The sequence below is a fragment of the Geotrypetes seraphini genome, chromosome 14, assembly GCF_902459505.1.
Source record: "Geotrypetes seraphini chromosome 14, aGeoSer1.1, whole genome shotgun sequence".
NCBI classification, from domain to species: Eukaryota; Metazoa; Chordata; class Amphibia; order Gymnophiona; family Dermophiidae; genus Geotrypetes; species Geotrypetes seraphini.
In genome coordinates this window covers 57051087-57067392 of record NC_047097.1, presented here as the reverse complement: position 1 = coordinate 57067392, position 16306 = coordinate 57051087, and the positions used below count along the sequence as shown (strand labels likewise).

Genomic DNA, 16306 nt, shown 5'->3' with positions numbered 1-16306 from the left:
GGGGGAGAGCTGGACGGTTGTTAGCCCGCCTGGTCCGCCCTCATCGAAAGCGACAAGTCATCACCGCTATTACTGATATGCAGGGTCACACTCATACAACGGAAACACACATACATCAACAGTTCGTGACGTATTATAAGGACCTGTATGCAGAGCGACCCTCGACGGATACGGATAGGGACCGTTTTTTCAGTGATGTCATCATTCCGAGACTCCTCCCGAATCAGATTCAGGCTCTGAATGCTCCCATTACTAGTCTCGAAGTGGAATTGGGTATAAGAGAGCTTAAATTGACTAAATCACCTGGGCCAGATGGTTATGGGCCGGAATACTATAAAATTTTGTCTGACGTTATATCTCACCCTCTGGCGGAGGCTTTTAACTCTTTGCATTCCCACAAGGGGTTGGATCGCTATAATCTGGCACATGTTGTTCTGCTGCCCAAGCCGGGCAAGGATCCGTCTCAGGTGGGCTCTTATAGGCCCATATCACTTCTTAACCAAGATGCAAAATTGCTCGCAGCGATACTTGCCAAACGTCTGAATGCATACCTTCACCTCCTTATCCATGAAGATCAGGTGGGATTCGTGCCTGGCAGATATGCCTCCATGAATCTCACGAGAGCTTTGATGGCTATCTATTCCCGCAGAGGAGGGGATAACCAGGCAGCTATTGTAGGCCTAGATATGGAGAAGGCGTTCGATAGCATCTCTTGGTCTTACCTTTTTTGGGTCATGGGGCACTATGGGCTGGAGGGCATGTTTTTGGACTGGGTGCGCAGTCTTTATTTTTTGCCCATGGCTAAGCTTCTTATTAATGGACAACTTACTTCACCCTTCCCGCTTGAACGTGGTACTCGCCAGGGTTGCCCCCTGTCCCCGCTACTATTTCTTCTGGCTATAGAACCACTGGCGATTAAAATTCGATCTCATCCTTTCATTCATGGTATTCAAGTTGGGGCTAAGGAGAGCCGCATTAACCTTTTCGCAGACGATATTTTGTTATATTTAGACCACGCGCCCTTACACTTACCGGAGGCTCTCTCGCTGGTTCAAGAATTTGGCGCAGTCTCAGGCCTTCGAGTTAATTGCGCCAAATCGGAACTCTTGCCTCTGGCTTCTCATAGACATGAGCCCTGGCATGATACATTACTGATTCCACCGGTTCGGAAGCCTATGCGCTACCTTGGCGTTTATTTGAGCACCCAATCTCATCTCCTTTACCAGTACAATGTTCTCCACCATATAGAGACTATCCGTACTCTTTGTGAGAAATGGAAGGACTTGCCTCTTTCCCTTTGGGGCCGTGCGGCGTTATTCAAAATGGTGCTTCTCCCAAAACTTTTATATCCGCTTCAAACGATTCCGCTTTGGATTCTGAACAGAGATGTCCAAGTCTTTCGGTCTATTCTTCTCTCATTTTTATGGCGACACAGGCGGGCTCGAATCAGTTTTGATACCTTGTCCCTGGACTCTAGGCTAGGTGGTTTGAATCTCCCGGATATTCGCAGGTACAACGTTGCTTCCCTGCTGCGCTTTGTTCATGAGGGCATCTCTGGCCATTATAGGTACTCCCCTCCAGGTTGGATCCGTGAGTGGTGTGCTCCTCATTCCTTTGTCTCTTTATTGCATTTGTCCCCCCGATCTTTTCCTGGGGGGGATCATCGATTCCTCTTTCTGAAACCGCTAAGACAGGCCTGGTGGTGGTGGCGGAAGGCACAGGGGCGAACCCCACAGGCATCTCCTTTTTTGCCTCTGGTGGGTAATGTAGATTTCCTCCCGGGAATGGGTACCTCAGGGTTTCAATTGTGGGATTCCCGGGGCTGTGTCAGCTTGCGACATCTCTCCGACGAGGGAACGGGGACTTTCCCCACCTTTCCACACCTTCAGACACGCTGGGACCTCCCGAATACGCACTTTTGGGCCTATCTGCAAGCCAGACATTACTTTTTTTCTCTAACTCGGAGGTGGGGAGAGCATTGGACGATGGGGAAATTGGACTCTTATTTGGCCCTCTTACCTTCTCAGACAAACACTTTGTCCACCTGGTATAGGCTCCTTAAAAATGCTCTTCCCCCCTCCTATCTGCCTAGGCTGGCGGCCCGGTGGTCGCGAGATTTGGCTCTTGAAATTCCTGAGGCCCATTTTTTGGACCTTTTTACTAACCTTACTCAATTCACGGGATCCATGGACCTTAGGGAAATGCAATATAAGATCCTGCATCGGACTTACATCTCTAGGGCCCGGGGACATGTCATGGGTTTATGGGATGATGACACTTGCACTCATTGTCAGAGAGAGAGGGGCACACTACTGCACATGTTTTTGGAGTGTCCCCATGCAGCTTTATGGCTCCAGGTGCTCCCGTTTCTTGAGGATCTCCTTGGCAGGGCCATTCCCCGGTCTTATGGCCTCTTATTGCTGGGTGACATGGGGGAAACATCCGCTGCAGGCTTTACCGCACCATATCAGAAGTTTTTATACACTGCACTCTTAGCGGTGAAAAAGCTGTTGCTTGTCCATTGGGTGGGGCCTGAGCCCGCATCCTTCCCTCACTGGCTTCACAAAATGCGGGAACTAGCAGCTTTTGAACTTCACACTCATGCGGCCTCTACTGGACGTGATAGGGTCGTATACGTTTCCCTGTGGAGAGCATTTCAGGTTGCGGCTGACTCACAACCCCCGTAGTCTTGCCTTGTTTGATCCCCTTTTGGGATATGAGTGGCTCCTTGACTGGGCCTTCTACTATGCACCATGACCGGTGACTCTCGAGCTTGGTTGCTTGTGGTATGTCTGTGGAGTGTTAGGTGGGTGGATGTTGAGGATGGTGTGGACTGATTGAGTGGGATAGTTCTGTATGTAGGATGAGTGGGTGTATGTAGGGTGTGGGGTTTCCACTATTGAAAAAATAAAAAATTGTTTTTGCGGTCTCTCTTATCTTGAGGAGGGTGCTTTATGGGGAACCTCTTGCGACTCGTTTAGGCGAGACTCTTATTTCTCACACCGTCGCTAGGGTGTGCCTACATGTTGGCTGTTACGATAACACCTCCTCTGCTTTGAGGTATTTGTATTTCTTATTGTTTTGCTTCATTGCTATACCTGTTATGTGGCCCCTTGCCGGACCACTGTTGTGTGTCTTTTGACTGCTTTTTCAATAAAAATTATATTAAAAAAAAAAAAGACTGGAGCTTGTAAAACAGCTTTTACACTCGAAAAAAAATTGCCATGTTTGAACTGGGATTTGCTTGGTTCAGGGTTTGTCTTCTGATCTAGTGTATAGCCTGCCTCTGAAGATCCAGATTCCTTCACAGTGGATTCAAGAGAGGTGCTGGGATGCCAGGAAACCAGTCCTAGCAATTAGATGTCTTGGAAGTCAAACAGCTAAATACTGTAGATTCCAATATGTATATTGAGCTCGCAACACCACTCAAGTATAAGAAATGCCCTTTTTGTTTGAAAAGATTTCCAGAAAATTTTGATGTTTCATTATCTGAGCAGGTTGAAATTTGGAATTCTATGTTGAATAAAGTGCTAGATAAGGTAGCTCCAGTTCAATTCAAAAAAGGGGCCCTAATGGTTGTATCATGAGGGATTGAAATAGACAGCTTAGAAGAGCTGAAAGGGTGTGAAAGAAATTGAGATCAGTCTTCCCTGAGTCGTTGTAGAGTCCTTCAAAAATATTATAATGCTCAGCTTAAATTAGTATAGTAAGCAGTATTGTAGAAAAGCATCAGTATCATATTTATCTGATCTGAAGAAGGGTTACCTTCGAAAGCTAATCAAAAATGGATTTAGTCCAATAAAAAAGCTATCATCTTATTTCCTTCATGTTTTTGTTTTATTTCTGGGAGTGGAAAACATGAAAAAGGATCTGCAAAAGTTAGAGGAATGGTCTAATATCTGGCAACTAAAATTCAATACATAGAGTGCAGAATAATGCATTTGGGAATTAGAAATCAGAAGGAGCCGTACGTGCTAGGAGGTGAGAGGCTGATATGTATGGATGGGGAGAGGGACCTTGGGGTGATAGTGTCCAAAGGCCTAAAGGCAAAGAAACAGTGTGACAAGGTGGTGGCTGTAACCAGAAGGATGCTAGACTGTATAGAGAGAGTGTGACTAGTAGCACAAAGAAGGTGTTGATGCCCCTGTACAGGCCCCACTTGGAGTACTGTGTTCAATTTTGGAAACCATATCTGACAAAGGACATAAGAAGACTTGAAGCAGTCCAAAGAAGGTTATGAAAATGGTAGAAGGTTTGCACCAAAAGGTGTATGAGGAAAGTCTGGAAGCTCTGAATATGTATACCCTGGAGGAAAGGAGGGATAAGGGAGAAATGATTCAGAAATTCAAATACTTGAAAGGTATTAACGTAGAACAAAATCTTTCCCAGAGAAAAGAAAATGGTAAAACCAGAGGTCATAATTTGAGGTTGAGGGGTGGTAGACTCAAGAGTAATGTTAGGAAATTCTTCTTTACAGAGAGAGTGGTTGATGCCAGGAATGCATTCCCGAGGAAGGTGGTGGTGAAAAAAACGGTGAGAGTTCAAAAACCATGGGATGAAAATAGAGATCTCTAATCAGAAAATAATGGGTATATATTGAAGAACTAAGGCCAGTACTGGGCAGACTTACACAGTATGTGTCCCGTATATGGACATTCAGTTGAGGATGGGCTGAGGAGAGCATCAACAGCTGGGATGGTTTAGATAGTCTGGAGTGAGCTTTGACGGAAACTCCAGTAGATGGAACCTAAGCACAGTACCGGGCAGAGCTCTGGGTTTCTGGCTAAGAAATATCTAAGAAAAAGGACAATTTAAATTAAATCATTAATTTATAGAGTGTGAATGGTTGGGCAGACTGAATGGACCATTCAGGTCTTTATCTGCCATCACTTGCTATACTACTATGTTCATCACATGCTCCCTAGTCCTAGTATTTTTGGAAAGAGTAAACAAGTGATTCACATCTACCCTTTCCACTCCACTCAATACTTTATAACCTCTATCACATCATACCTGAGCCGTCTCATCTCCAAGATAAAATGCCCTAGCCACTTTATCCTTTCCTCATAGGGAAGCTGGCCCATTCCTTTTATCATTTTCTTTGCCCTTTTCTGAACCTTTTCTAATTCCGCTATATCTTTTTTGAGATATGGCAACCAGAATTGCACACAGTATTCGAGGTGTGGCCGTACCATAGAAAAATACAAGGACATTTTAATATTTTCATCTTTGTTTTCCATTCATTTTCTGATAATTCCTACATTTTATTCATTTTCTTAGCTGCCGCACATTGAGCTGAGGGTTTTAACGTATCCTCAACAATGACACCTAGATCCTTTTCCTGGGCAGTGACTCCTAACATAGAACCCTGCATCACCTAGCTGTAGTTCAGGTTCCTCTTTCCCATATGCATCACTTTGCACTTGCTCACATTAAATGCCATCTGCCATTCTGATGCCGTGTCTTCCAGTCTCACAAGGTCCTCTTGCAATTTAATCTAATCTAATCTAATCTAAACCTTAAGTTTATATACCGCATCATCTCCATGAGAATTTAACAACTTTAAACAACTTTGTGTCATCAGTAAATTTAATTATCTCACTAGTTATTCCCATTTCTAGATCACTGATAAATATGTTAAAAAGCAGCAGTCCCAGCACAGATCCCTGGGGAACTCACTATTTACCCTTCTCCATTAAGAATATTGTCCATTTAAACCTACTCTCTGTTTTCTGGTTTTCAACCAGTTCTTAATCAATAATAGGACATTGCCTCCTATCCCATGACTTTCTAATTTCCTCAGAAGTCTATCATGAGGTACTTTGTCAAATGCCTTTTGAAAATCCAATAACACAATATCAACCGTCTCACCTTTATCCGCGTGTTCATTCACCCCTTCAAAGAAAGGCAGTAGATTGACGAGACAAGATTTCCCTCAACTAAATCCATGCTGGCTTTCTCTCATTAGTCCATGTTTATATATATATGTTCTATCATTCTGTTCTTTATAATAGTCTACCATTTTACCTGACACCAGTGTCAGACTCACTGATCTATTATTTCCCAGATCACCTCTGGAACCCTTTTTAAAAACTGGCGTCACATTGGCCACCTCCAGTCTTCCGGTACTATGCTGTGGTGGCTCTCTCCATTTTTATTTATTTAATTATATTTCTCTTCTGCCTATCTATATAATCTTAAGAATAGCACACATTTACATTCCCAAAGAGACAAACATAAAATACAACTTAAAGAATAAAAATACCTGAAAATAACATAGCCAATAAACAGCAGCTTTTCATTCAGGACCAAAATATTATACAAACAAATATGTTTTTGATTTGTGTTGGCATTTTTGGGCCTTCCAGCCAGTGGCGTAGTAATGGGGGAGGGGGCGGTCCGCCCTAGATGCCCTCTTGATGGGGGCGCCAGCACTCATCCTCCTCTCTGTCCCACTCCTTCCATGCCCCCCACTACTGCACATGCACCACTTCCCTTCCCCATACCTCTTTAACGTTCAAGGAGCAAGCAACAACCCCAACCTGCTACTCGCGCCAATGTTGGCTCTTCTTCTGATGTCACTTCCTGGACCTGCGCCTAGGAAGTGATGTCAGAGGAAGAGCCAACACTGGCGCGAGCATCAGACTGAGGTTGCAGCTCGTGCCACAAATGTTAAAGAGGTACAAATGAAGGGAAGGGGTGCGCACACGTGCAGGAGGCGGTAGTAAAGGAGCGGATGGGGTGGGGGTGGAAAATAAAGCAGGGGAGGGGCTTCTCTCACCCTTGATACACCATTGCTTCCAGCTTATCTCTTATCTTGTTGCTCTGCTGTCTTCCACTGCTGTTCTAGACTTTACCAGCCAGTAGTTACATCTACATTTGGGGACTTCAGACTGCATCCTCTGCTTGCTAACTAAATCCCCCAGAATCTCAACTCATTAAAAGTTTTCCATGAACCCTTTTCTCCAGCTTTCTTCTTTTTTTTTTTTTTTTGTGGGGGGGGGGAGAGGGAGATCTTCATTACAGGTTCCTATATTCAGAAAAACATCCTCAGTACCCGACTTCACACCACTCCTACTGTCTGGAATTATTGTGGTCTCTCTTACTGTTGTGTTGGCTCTCTACAGGTGTTTTAGGTCTTTGCTTCCAACCTAGGTGCTATACTGCTTCTCTTGGGTGTTTTAATAATAATAATTTTATTCTTATATACCACCAAAGCCATGATAGTTTGAGGCGGTTTACAAGATGTGCTGGACAATCAGCAAAATGGTCACAATATAAAGTCATTGAATACAAGCCATGATAGTTTGAGGCGGTTTACAACCAGAGGTGCTGGATAATCAGCAGAGTGGTCAAAATACAAAGTCATCGATTACAAGCTTACAGAATGGAAGAAGTGAAAAACTATAAAATTCTTAGGTTACAAATCGATTAAACAAATTTGTGTTTACTGATTTTCTAAAATTGAAGTAGGAAGAGGAATGCATGATGTTACCCAGCCAATCGTTCCATTTACTTGCCTGGAAGGCAAGAGTTTTGTCCAGGAATCTTTTGTCAGATAGCTGAACATATGAATTCTACGTGTGGGCCTAATAGAACTATTCAGTTTAAATTTTAGGGTCTTCCAGTCTATCTTGTTGCCACATTGGTCCTCTTCCATCGTTTTAGGGCCATGTAGCTGATCTGTTATATTGGCCCTCTTCCGATGTTGCTTCCTGTACCTTCCAGCCCACGTTAATGCTGCTTTAACTCATTTACACTGCCTCTCCACTTATGCTCTGGAGTCCTCCTACCAAACTTGGTGCTGTTTTATCCAACTCAAGGTGCCTGGGTGTTTTTCTGACAAATTGAGTGCAGCTTTTCCCTTCTGATGGTGATTTCTTGTAGTCTTCCTGCCAGTGTCTATGCCCTTTGCCCCTCTTCTGGTGCTGGAAGGATTTGTGACACTCTTAAAGATGTGTAGTGCTGTTCCTCTGTTACACAAGTCTGCTAGCATATTTGATAAGAGAATATGGATAGCAAGCCCGATTGTTGTATAATAAAATCACTTTCTTCAGACTTACATGTGAACAAATGGGACAAAAGCACAAATAATTCAGTGAATAAAGGCTAGCAAATGGGATCTGGTGACAAATAGTAACAAAATTAATACACTTGATTTTTACATGTACATTTTTCCACACTTTGGGATCCTTAGGGTACTTGTGATCTTGACTGGCTGTTGTTGGAGGACAAGATACAGGATCTGATGGACATTTGCTCTGACTGAAAATGGCAGTTTTTATGTCCTTATTTCAATTAAAAATAAAAGTTGTATTTTCACCATTTCAAAAAGATTAACTGTGCAAAATTAAAACAAGAGTTTTCTTAAACTTTGTGCTTCCTTCTTGAAACACATGAAACAATATATGCATATCTCATATCATGTGATATTTAAAGTGAACCACAGTAGAGCGACAGGAAGTTGTATATCTCTGTTCTATATCCAACTGAAAACACAAGGTCAGTTAAAATTGGAAAAGATATCCAGCAAGAATATCCCACCCAGGCATTGTTTATACTTGGCCATTAATCTCATGTTCCTACCACAAGAGAATTAATCAGAAGACTGATAACTATCTTAATACAAAAAGCACAATATACACAATATACAGTTAAGACGTTTCTCTGCTTAAAAGACTGCAGAAAAAAGTGCACCGCAACAGTGACATCTACAGCAGAAAGTGAGAATAGAAAGAATACACAGAACAAGAACAACAAAATAGTTTCAATGAACAGTGAAAGTTCAAGATACACACTTATTGTGAAAACTGGAAGACTCAGATAATATTCCAGTTCACTGATTTGCCTTTAATAGTACTACAAATGTAACACTACTAGTTAGATTCTTCAGTATGTCAGTGCCTGTATATTCCAAATGTTGTCTCATTGTAAGAATACTAAACAGATAGCTGATCCTTCTGGAAACCACTTAGAGCAGCAGTCTCAAACATGCGGCCCACAAGCCGTATCCGGCCCCCCAGGTACTATTTTGCGGCCCGTGATCTGTCCTCTCCACTTCACAAGTTTTCCGATTGTGGAGAGGACAATCGCGTATAGACCACGACTGCAGCTCGCCTAAAGCAGGGGTCCCCAATCTGCTTCCCTTCCCTTCTCACTGCCCTCCCTCAAGCCACCACAATCGGGGAACAGGCCAGCGTCGAGGTCTTAGCTCTCCCTGCTTATCTTCCCCAGCTCGAAGCCGACCAATTCTCGCCACCCGACATCAATTCTAACGTTGGGGAGGAAGTTCCGGACCAGCCAATCGCTGCCTGGCTGGCCCGGAACTTCCTCTTCGACGTTAGAACTGATGTCGGGTGGCGAGAATTGGTCGGCCCCGCGCTGAGGAAGATAAGCAGGGAGAGCTAAGATCTCAGCGCTGGCATGTTCCCTGATTGTGGCGGTGCGGCCTGTTCCCCAATGGTGGTAGCTTGGAGAGGGCAGGGAGAATTAAAGAAAGAAAGGGGGGGACAGGGAGACAGAAAGAAAGAAGGGAGACAGGACACAGACAGAAAGGGGCATGGAGAGAGAAAGACAGAAAGAAAGGGTGGGCATGGAGAAAGAAAAAAGAAAGAAAGGGGGTACGGAGAGAGATTGAAAGACAGACATATAGAAAGAAAGGGGGCATGGAGAGAGAGAAAGAAAGAAGGGGGCAGGGTGAAAGAAATAAAAAGTTGGGGGATGGAAGGAGACAGATGCCAGACCAGGGCAAAGGAAGGAAGGAAGGAGGGAGGGAGAGAAAGGAAAGAAAGAGATGTCAGACCATGGAAATAGGGACGGAAGAAGAGAAAGATAGAAGGGAAGGTAAGACGCAGATTTTGAAAAGAAAGCAGAAAAATTGAATATTAAGTTAATGCCAAAGATGGATGCAAGGCAGAAAGTGAAGACAGAGAGAAAAACAGTCAAAGGACAAGAAGGCCCTGGAAACAGTTAAAAGCACAGAAAAATAAAGTCACCAGCCAACAAAGGTAAGGAAAATGATTTTATTTTCAATATAGTGATTGAAATGTGTCAGTTTTAAGAAAGGAAAAATATTAAACTTTAAATGTGAGAGCTGCAGAAAAAATAGGGTACTTGGAGGGCCGCAGAAAAAATAGTTAACGTCTTATTAAAGAAATGACAACTTTGCATGAGGTAAAACTCTTTATCGTATATAAATATTTCCTTTAACTGTTAAAGGAAAGATTTATAAACTATAAAGAGTTTTACCTCATGCAAAGTTGTCATTTCTTTAATAAGACGTTAACTATTTTTTTTACGGCCCTCCAAGTACCTACAAATCCAAAATGTGGCCCCACTAAGGGTTTGAGTTTTAGACCACTGACTTAGAGTATAGGCAGGACATAAATAAATAAATAAATAATCACCTGAAAAAAAATGCACATTGATTTTCTTAAAGTCTTAGATCAGTTACATGCAACCAAACTGCCTGTTCCCTCTAAGCTCAGTAAATATTGTGTTTTCAATTGCTAAGGACAAGTAGGTTCCCTGGAGTCCTGCACAGCTTGGCTGTCCCTCACTACTGAAAATGTGATAATGAAACAGTACCCCCCCACACACACACACTGGAAAGACAGTAGATGGAGAACTCCTACTCAGCTTGAGGGAACAATGCAAGTAACCAAAGCTCGAGTTTCCTCAGTGAGGATTTAACTCTTCTGTCTCCTTTCTCTTTGGGCTACTTTTACAAAGTTGAGGTAGTGATTCCTGCACAGCAAATGCAATGAAGCCCATTCAATTCCTATGGGCTTCGTCATATTTGTCACACCGGGAATTGCTACTGTAGCTTTGTAAAAGGATTCTTTTTTTTGTTCTTATCTTTTATTTCTTGTTCTTTATACATTTTGGAATAAAAACTGTATATCACTCCCAGATTTTAAAAAAAATCTTTCTTGACTGTTTTCTTCAGGTGTTCATTTTGTATTTATATAATAAATTAAGAGCTCTGCTGTGCTGATTCTCAGATCATCGTGCAGATATATACCAACACCTGTAGATTTATAATGGCAGAGGTAGCTAATCAGGAAGACCTTCCAACAATGTAATATTAACATCACTGCTGGATAAAACATATATCAAAATATAAAAGAGGAGGTGCTTTACAGTTCAGCTGTTGCTGGTATTGTTGCTTTAAGCCCTTTCTGCTACTATATAGCACACATGGCTATGGTTCAGGGGTCAGAACCCTAAAGGCAAACCATAAAATCCCTACACTCCTCCCCAGGAACTCCATTCATCAGGTAAATCTTTCTTATCTGTACCATTCTCCTCCACTGCCAACTCCAGATTTCATCGCTTTTATCTTGCTTGGAACAGACTGTCACTATTCAAATTCAGACTATAAGTCCACCTTTTTTGAGGCTGCTTTTAACTCCTATTCAATTGTTCATTATCTACGTCTGTTTTAATCATTTCCACCATAAGTAATTCCCTAATCCCTTATTTGTCTTGAATAGATTGTAAGCTCTATCAAGCTGATTTATGTTTAGTGTACAACACTGTATACATTTAGCAGTACTATAGAAATGAATTGACCACATTTGTTACATCACAATAATGGTCATATATTTCTTCTTTTCTTAGATTTCCTTATACATCCAGGGTGGGTGGGGGGAGGGAAGTGTATTTTGAGGATTAAAATTTCTTAATTATAATATTATAGTCACATAATATGTCCTATTGTATTAACAATTGGGAGGAGGATGGAAGAAAATGATTGTTTTGTGTATTACTTGTGTAATTAATAGTGCATTTTATGCAGTATTTTATGTTCAATTAATTGTATTGCACTGTCAAAGTTTGAAAATCAATAAAGATTAAAAAAAAAAAAAAAAGAAATGAGTAGTAGTAGTATAGCTGAAAATAAAATTAAGACATTGATTATTTTGATCTCAAGGTGGGCAATGAATAGAGACGAATTCCAGCAGAAAAGTTTACAAAACTAACTAAAAGTACTGGAAATTAGGTCTCACCTTGCACTCCACCACACTCTGATCTGATTCACAAGTGACATAGATTTCATCTACTGCGCGTCTTAAGTTGTCAAAGAGAAACGCCCAATATCGGGCTCGAAGGTCCACTTTCCTGGGTTGTCTTGTTTTGGTTGGGCTTTTATCATGGCTTTTGTCTCCAGAAGCAGAAGAGGAAATTTTACAGTCTACTGTAATGTTCTGCAGAAATAAAGCATAAAACAATATAATGAAAACAAGGCACAAAATATGGGCTGCTGTTATTTTATTTAAAATAAAGCTGTGAAAGGGATTGGAACTTGTAGATCACCTTTTTGTAGCAGGTGCTTTCTGTGTACTATGCATTGTAATCAATAATTCAACAAGCAATAATATATCAGGCGCATATTCATTAAAATTCTTCTAAATCAGGTTTTGTACAATTTTAAAATAGCTAAAGTTTTAACAAAGGAATATGGGTCCATTAAGTAAGAAAGTGGCTTGGGCATGCCCTTAAACAGGTTTTTCCTATCTACGAGAAGGCTATTTTTACTGCAGCAGTAAAATGGATGATTTTCTATTTTTTCAATTAATGGCCATGTGCTTCAAGTTTCAAGTTTAACGATTCTTTTGATTAATCGCTTAATCATAGTTCTAAGCGATGAACAATTTAAAATACATTCAGTGGGAAACAATACAATACAATACAATACAAACTGTGAACAATATCATAGGGTTAAAAATTAGCTCATCATATTCATAACACAAGGTAAGAAGGGGATGTGAAATACAATTCAATATAGAAAAGCAGAACAAAAAAGGAAAGGTACACGAAGGAAACAAATAAAAGCATATTGATACATTAAAATTGATGGCCTAAGGGTTAAAAGATTAATCATCGAAGGCATCTTTAAATAGAAATATTTTTAGATTACTTTTGAATTTTCCCAGATCCTGCTCCTTTCGTAAATAGATTGGAAGAGCGTTCCAAGTCTGTGGAGCGGTTACTGAAAAAATAAACTGCCGTCGTGTATTAGTGCAAAGCCATTAAAAACAATTACTACATGAGAACTTATCACCATCTATATTGTAGGTGGGTAAGGGCTCATGTGATAATCCTGCATTAATCAGTTAGAATATCTACAATACTGCATGCTAACTGATTAGAGCAGGTACTCATCATACTCTCTGCCCCAAGACATGCCCCTCATCTAAAAACTAAAAAATTATTTCCTAGCGTGTGCCAGTTTAGAACTTTGAGCACATCCAGCAGTAAGCATGGGCTAGCATTTACCACAGTTTTTTTAAAAAGATCCCTTAATAATTTTCTTCAACATTTAATTCAACATATAAGAGATCAAAACAGACCACAATTAAAATTACAAAATAAACAAAGAATATATAACGAAAAAATCCCAGCCCCATTCAATAACCATCCACAGTTAATTAACATTCTCAGAAATGTTTAAGAAAAAGAGATTAGGTTCTTACCTTGATAATATCCTTTCCAGTAGATAGGGATGGTATGCTGAACCAAGGGTCTTCCATCCACTCTCATGAGTCCTTTGCAGCAGATACTGATCACTGTTTTCAGCATCTCCTCCTTCTCCCTGCTGCCCTCAGTCAGTTTCTTTTTTTTTTTTAATTCTTTATTCATTTTCAATCTTACATCAAGTGTACAAATAATAAAACATTTGAAATTAAATACATCACTTTAATTTATTTCCTTCCCACCCCCTTTCCTTTAATATTTAATCAAAAATATACAATATAAATATTCTTTTTCTTTTGATTAAACCCACAGTAAACTATAAACCACCCTCCTCCCCCCATTTGCAAATATACTTGCACTAGAAAATGGTGTCTATTCATTACAATAAGTTGTCAATGGCCCCCAGATCTTTTAAAATTTATTATAATACCCTTTTTGAGTAGCAATTATTCTTTCCATTTTATAAATGTGACACAACGAATTCCACCAGAAGGTATTTTTGTCTCAGTCAGTTAGTTTCAAAGCTGGCAACAGCCCTACAGAAGAGAATAGGAGAATGATCTGCTCATACAAAAGAAGACAATGGGGCTCATAATCAAAACTTAAACATGTCTAAAAACTCACCCAAGTTGGCACTTGGATGAGCTAAAAGACAATAAGTGCCAATAATCAAACTGACATTCTGGACATATCCAGGGACTTTTTAGGCCCCTGATTGCCGCTGTGCGCCCAGAGCTAAAAAGGGTGTATCTGGATGAGTGGGTAGGGTGGTATTTGGGCAGGATGTGGGCCAACCTAGACTTAGTCATCCTGCAGGGATAATTGAATGTTTCACGAAAATTCCTGGACGAAACTTATACGTTGTGACTTACACAATGTAAAAGCAGGTATACCGTATTTTTCGCTCCATAAGACACACTTTTTTTCCACCAAAATTGGGTGGAAATGTCGGTGCCCCCCCCACCTTACCTTTTAAAAACACCCACCCACCCCCATCGTACTTTTAAAAACAGCCCCCGTCCGCCCCGTCGTACCTTTTAAAAACACTCATAGCCTGGTGGTCCAGCATGTATCAGCATGGGCAGGAGCCAGCTTTCCGCGTTACTGCCTGGGCCCGCCCCGCTTCCTGAATGGCTGCCGTCAATTCTCGCGAGTCCCGCAAGAAAACTAAACCAAAGGTCACAAAATTCTGCGAAGGATTTTTTGAGGTTGGGGGACCCTATTATTCAGCCCCAGAAATGCTCCAAAACTGCATTTTTAGACACACACACCCCTCAATTTTCCCATAGGCTTCAATAACCTGTATTCACAATCTGTGCTGGTGCTAGTCTACTTCAGCTCTCTCAAAAGCTGGTATCAGGAAAAGACACTGCCTCGGTCAGCCAATTCATGTCCATGTGCTGCGATCTTCGGGCTGCCAGTTGGACTGAGACTTCACCAGCATGAATCCACATGACAACTGGGGGAGGAAAATACAGCCAGCACCTGCTAAAGCCTGACCGGAGTGCTACCGGAGTGCCACAGGGGCCAAACAACTTGTACTCAAGCATCTGATAAATCAGGTTATGAGCTAGCTTCCAGGGGAACAGACCCCAAGCTCCAAAAGTCCTAGTGCAGACAAGCCAAACAGATACCCCAAGGGTTGCCCTGATTGGGGAACCCCAGAGCCTGCATCTTCTTCCAGGCAGAGCTGCCCCAGGACTACTGGGAACCTCTAAAACACCGCAAAACTTTAGGATTTGGATAAAAACCCAAAAAATAAGAAAGAATGATCAAAGCAGATCAGAACACCACCTTCTCAACTCACTTGCGGAAGAAAAAACTTAAAGGCACTACAACCACTGGTGAAGGAGGCAGAGTTAAAGAATGTAGATGTCATCCTTCTGCAAAACAACTCACAAGCAGGGGCATATTACCTACAGTCAGGACTCCTCTACTAGGTGACGGTGTTAAAAACTTGGTGGCTACATCCAAGAATTCTCACAAATTGAAGGACAGCTGCTCAAACAATTTCAAATGCCAAAAAGATTGAATTAGCATAAGTTAAAAATCTTTGAGCATTAGCTCCAAGAGTTTCCAAAACTGACCCCTAACATAATATGAAATGATAAAAAGAGATCTGTACATCAATTAAAATGTCCTCTTGAATAATGCAATATATACACAGCAGATGTAAATTCTCAAAACTGACACATTTCAATTCAATTGTTCCATAGAAAAGCAATATATCAAATCTCATTACCCCCCTTATTAAATAAAAAAATAAAATAATTTATCTTACCTTTATTGACTGGTGATTTTAACTTTCTAAGATCATCTTCCAAATCTCTAGTTATGCTTCCCTGTGCTCTGTCTATTCACTCTTTCTTTTTTTTCCTCTTTAATTCCTGCCCCATAACCATCTTTCACAATCAACTTTTCTTATATTTTCTACCTTTCCAAATCTGTCTAGTTTCTGTCTCTTCTCTTCCCTGCCATTCATGGGTACCATCATCTCCCTCCCCTTCCTTTCACTTCCATGGGTACCCTCTCTTTCTTTTTCTCTCTCTCTCTCTTCCCTACCTCTCCTCACCATTTTTCTCCTTTCTTCCTCCTGTCATCCATCTCCCTTGTTTTTTTCAATTCCTATATCCAGAAAATGCCCCCCTACCCCCCCAATCTGTACCTCTTTCTCCCAGCAAATCTTTCTGTGCTTCTACCTTCTCTCCTTCCCTCTGTGGTTAGATATCTCTCTACCCCTCTATTCCCCCCCTGTGGTTGGGCCTCCCTCTCTCCTCCCCCCCCCCAATGGGGTGGTTGGGTCTCTCTACTTCCTCCCTCCCTCTCT

General features: G+C 41.4%; 1 protein-coding gene across 4 annotated transcripts in view; it reads right to left on the bottom strand.

The window, feature by feature from the left end:
• The window catches only part of SCAPER (S-phase cyclin A associated protein in the ER), a 392992-nt gene that overhangs the window by 364343 nt on the left and 12343 nt on the right, over positions 1–16306 (bottom strand). For all 4 annotated transcript variants that reach the window (XM_033920795.1, XM_033920797.1, XM_033920796.1 and 1 more), the window contains exon 4: positions 12012–12209. In XM_033920795.1, the coding sequence (XP_033776686.1) occupies positions 12012–12209 (198 nt within the window). The remainder of the gene's footprint in view (positions 1–12011; positions 12210–16306) is intronic.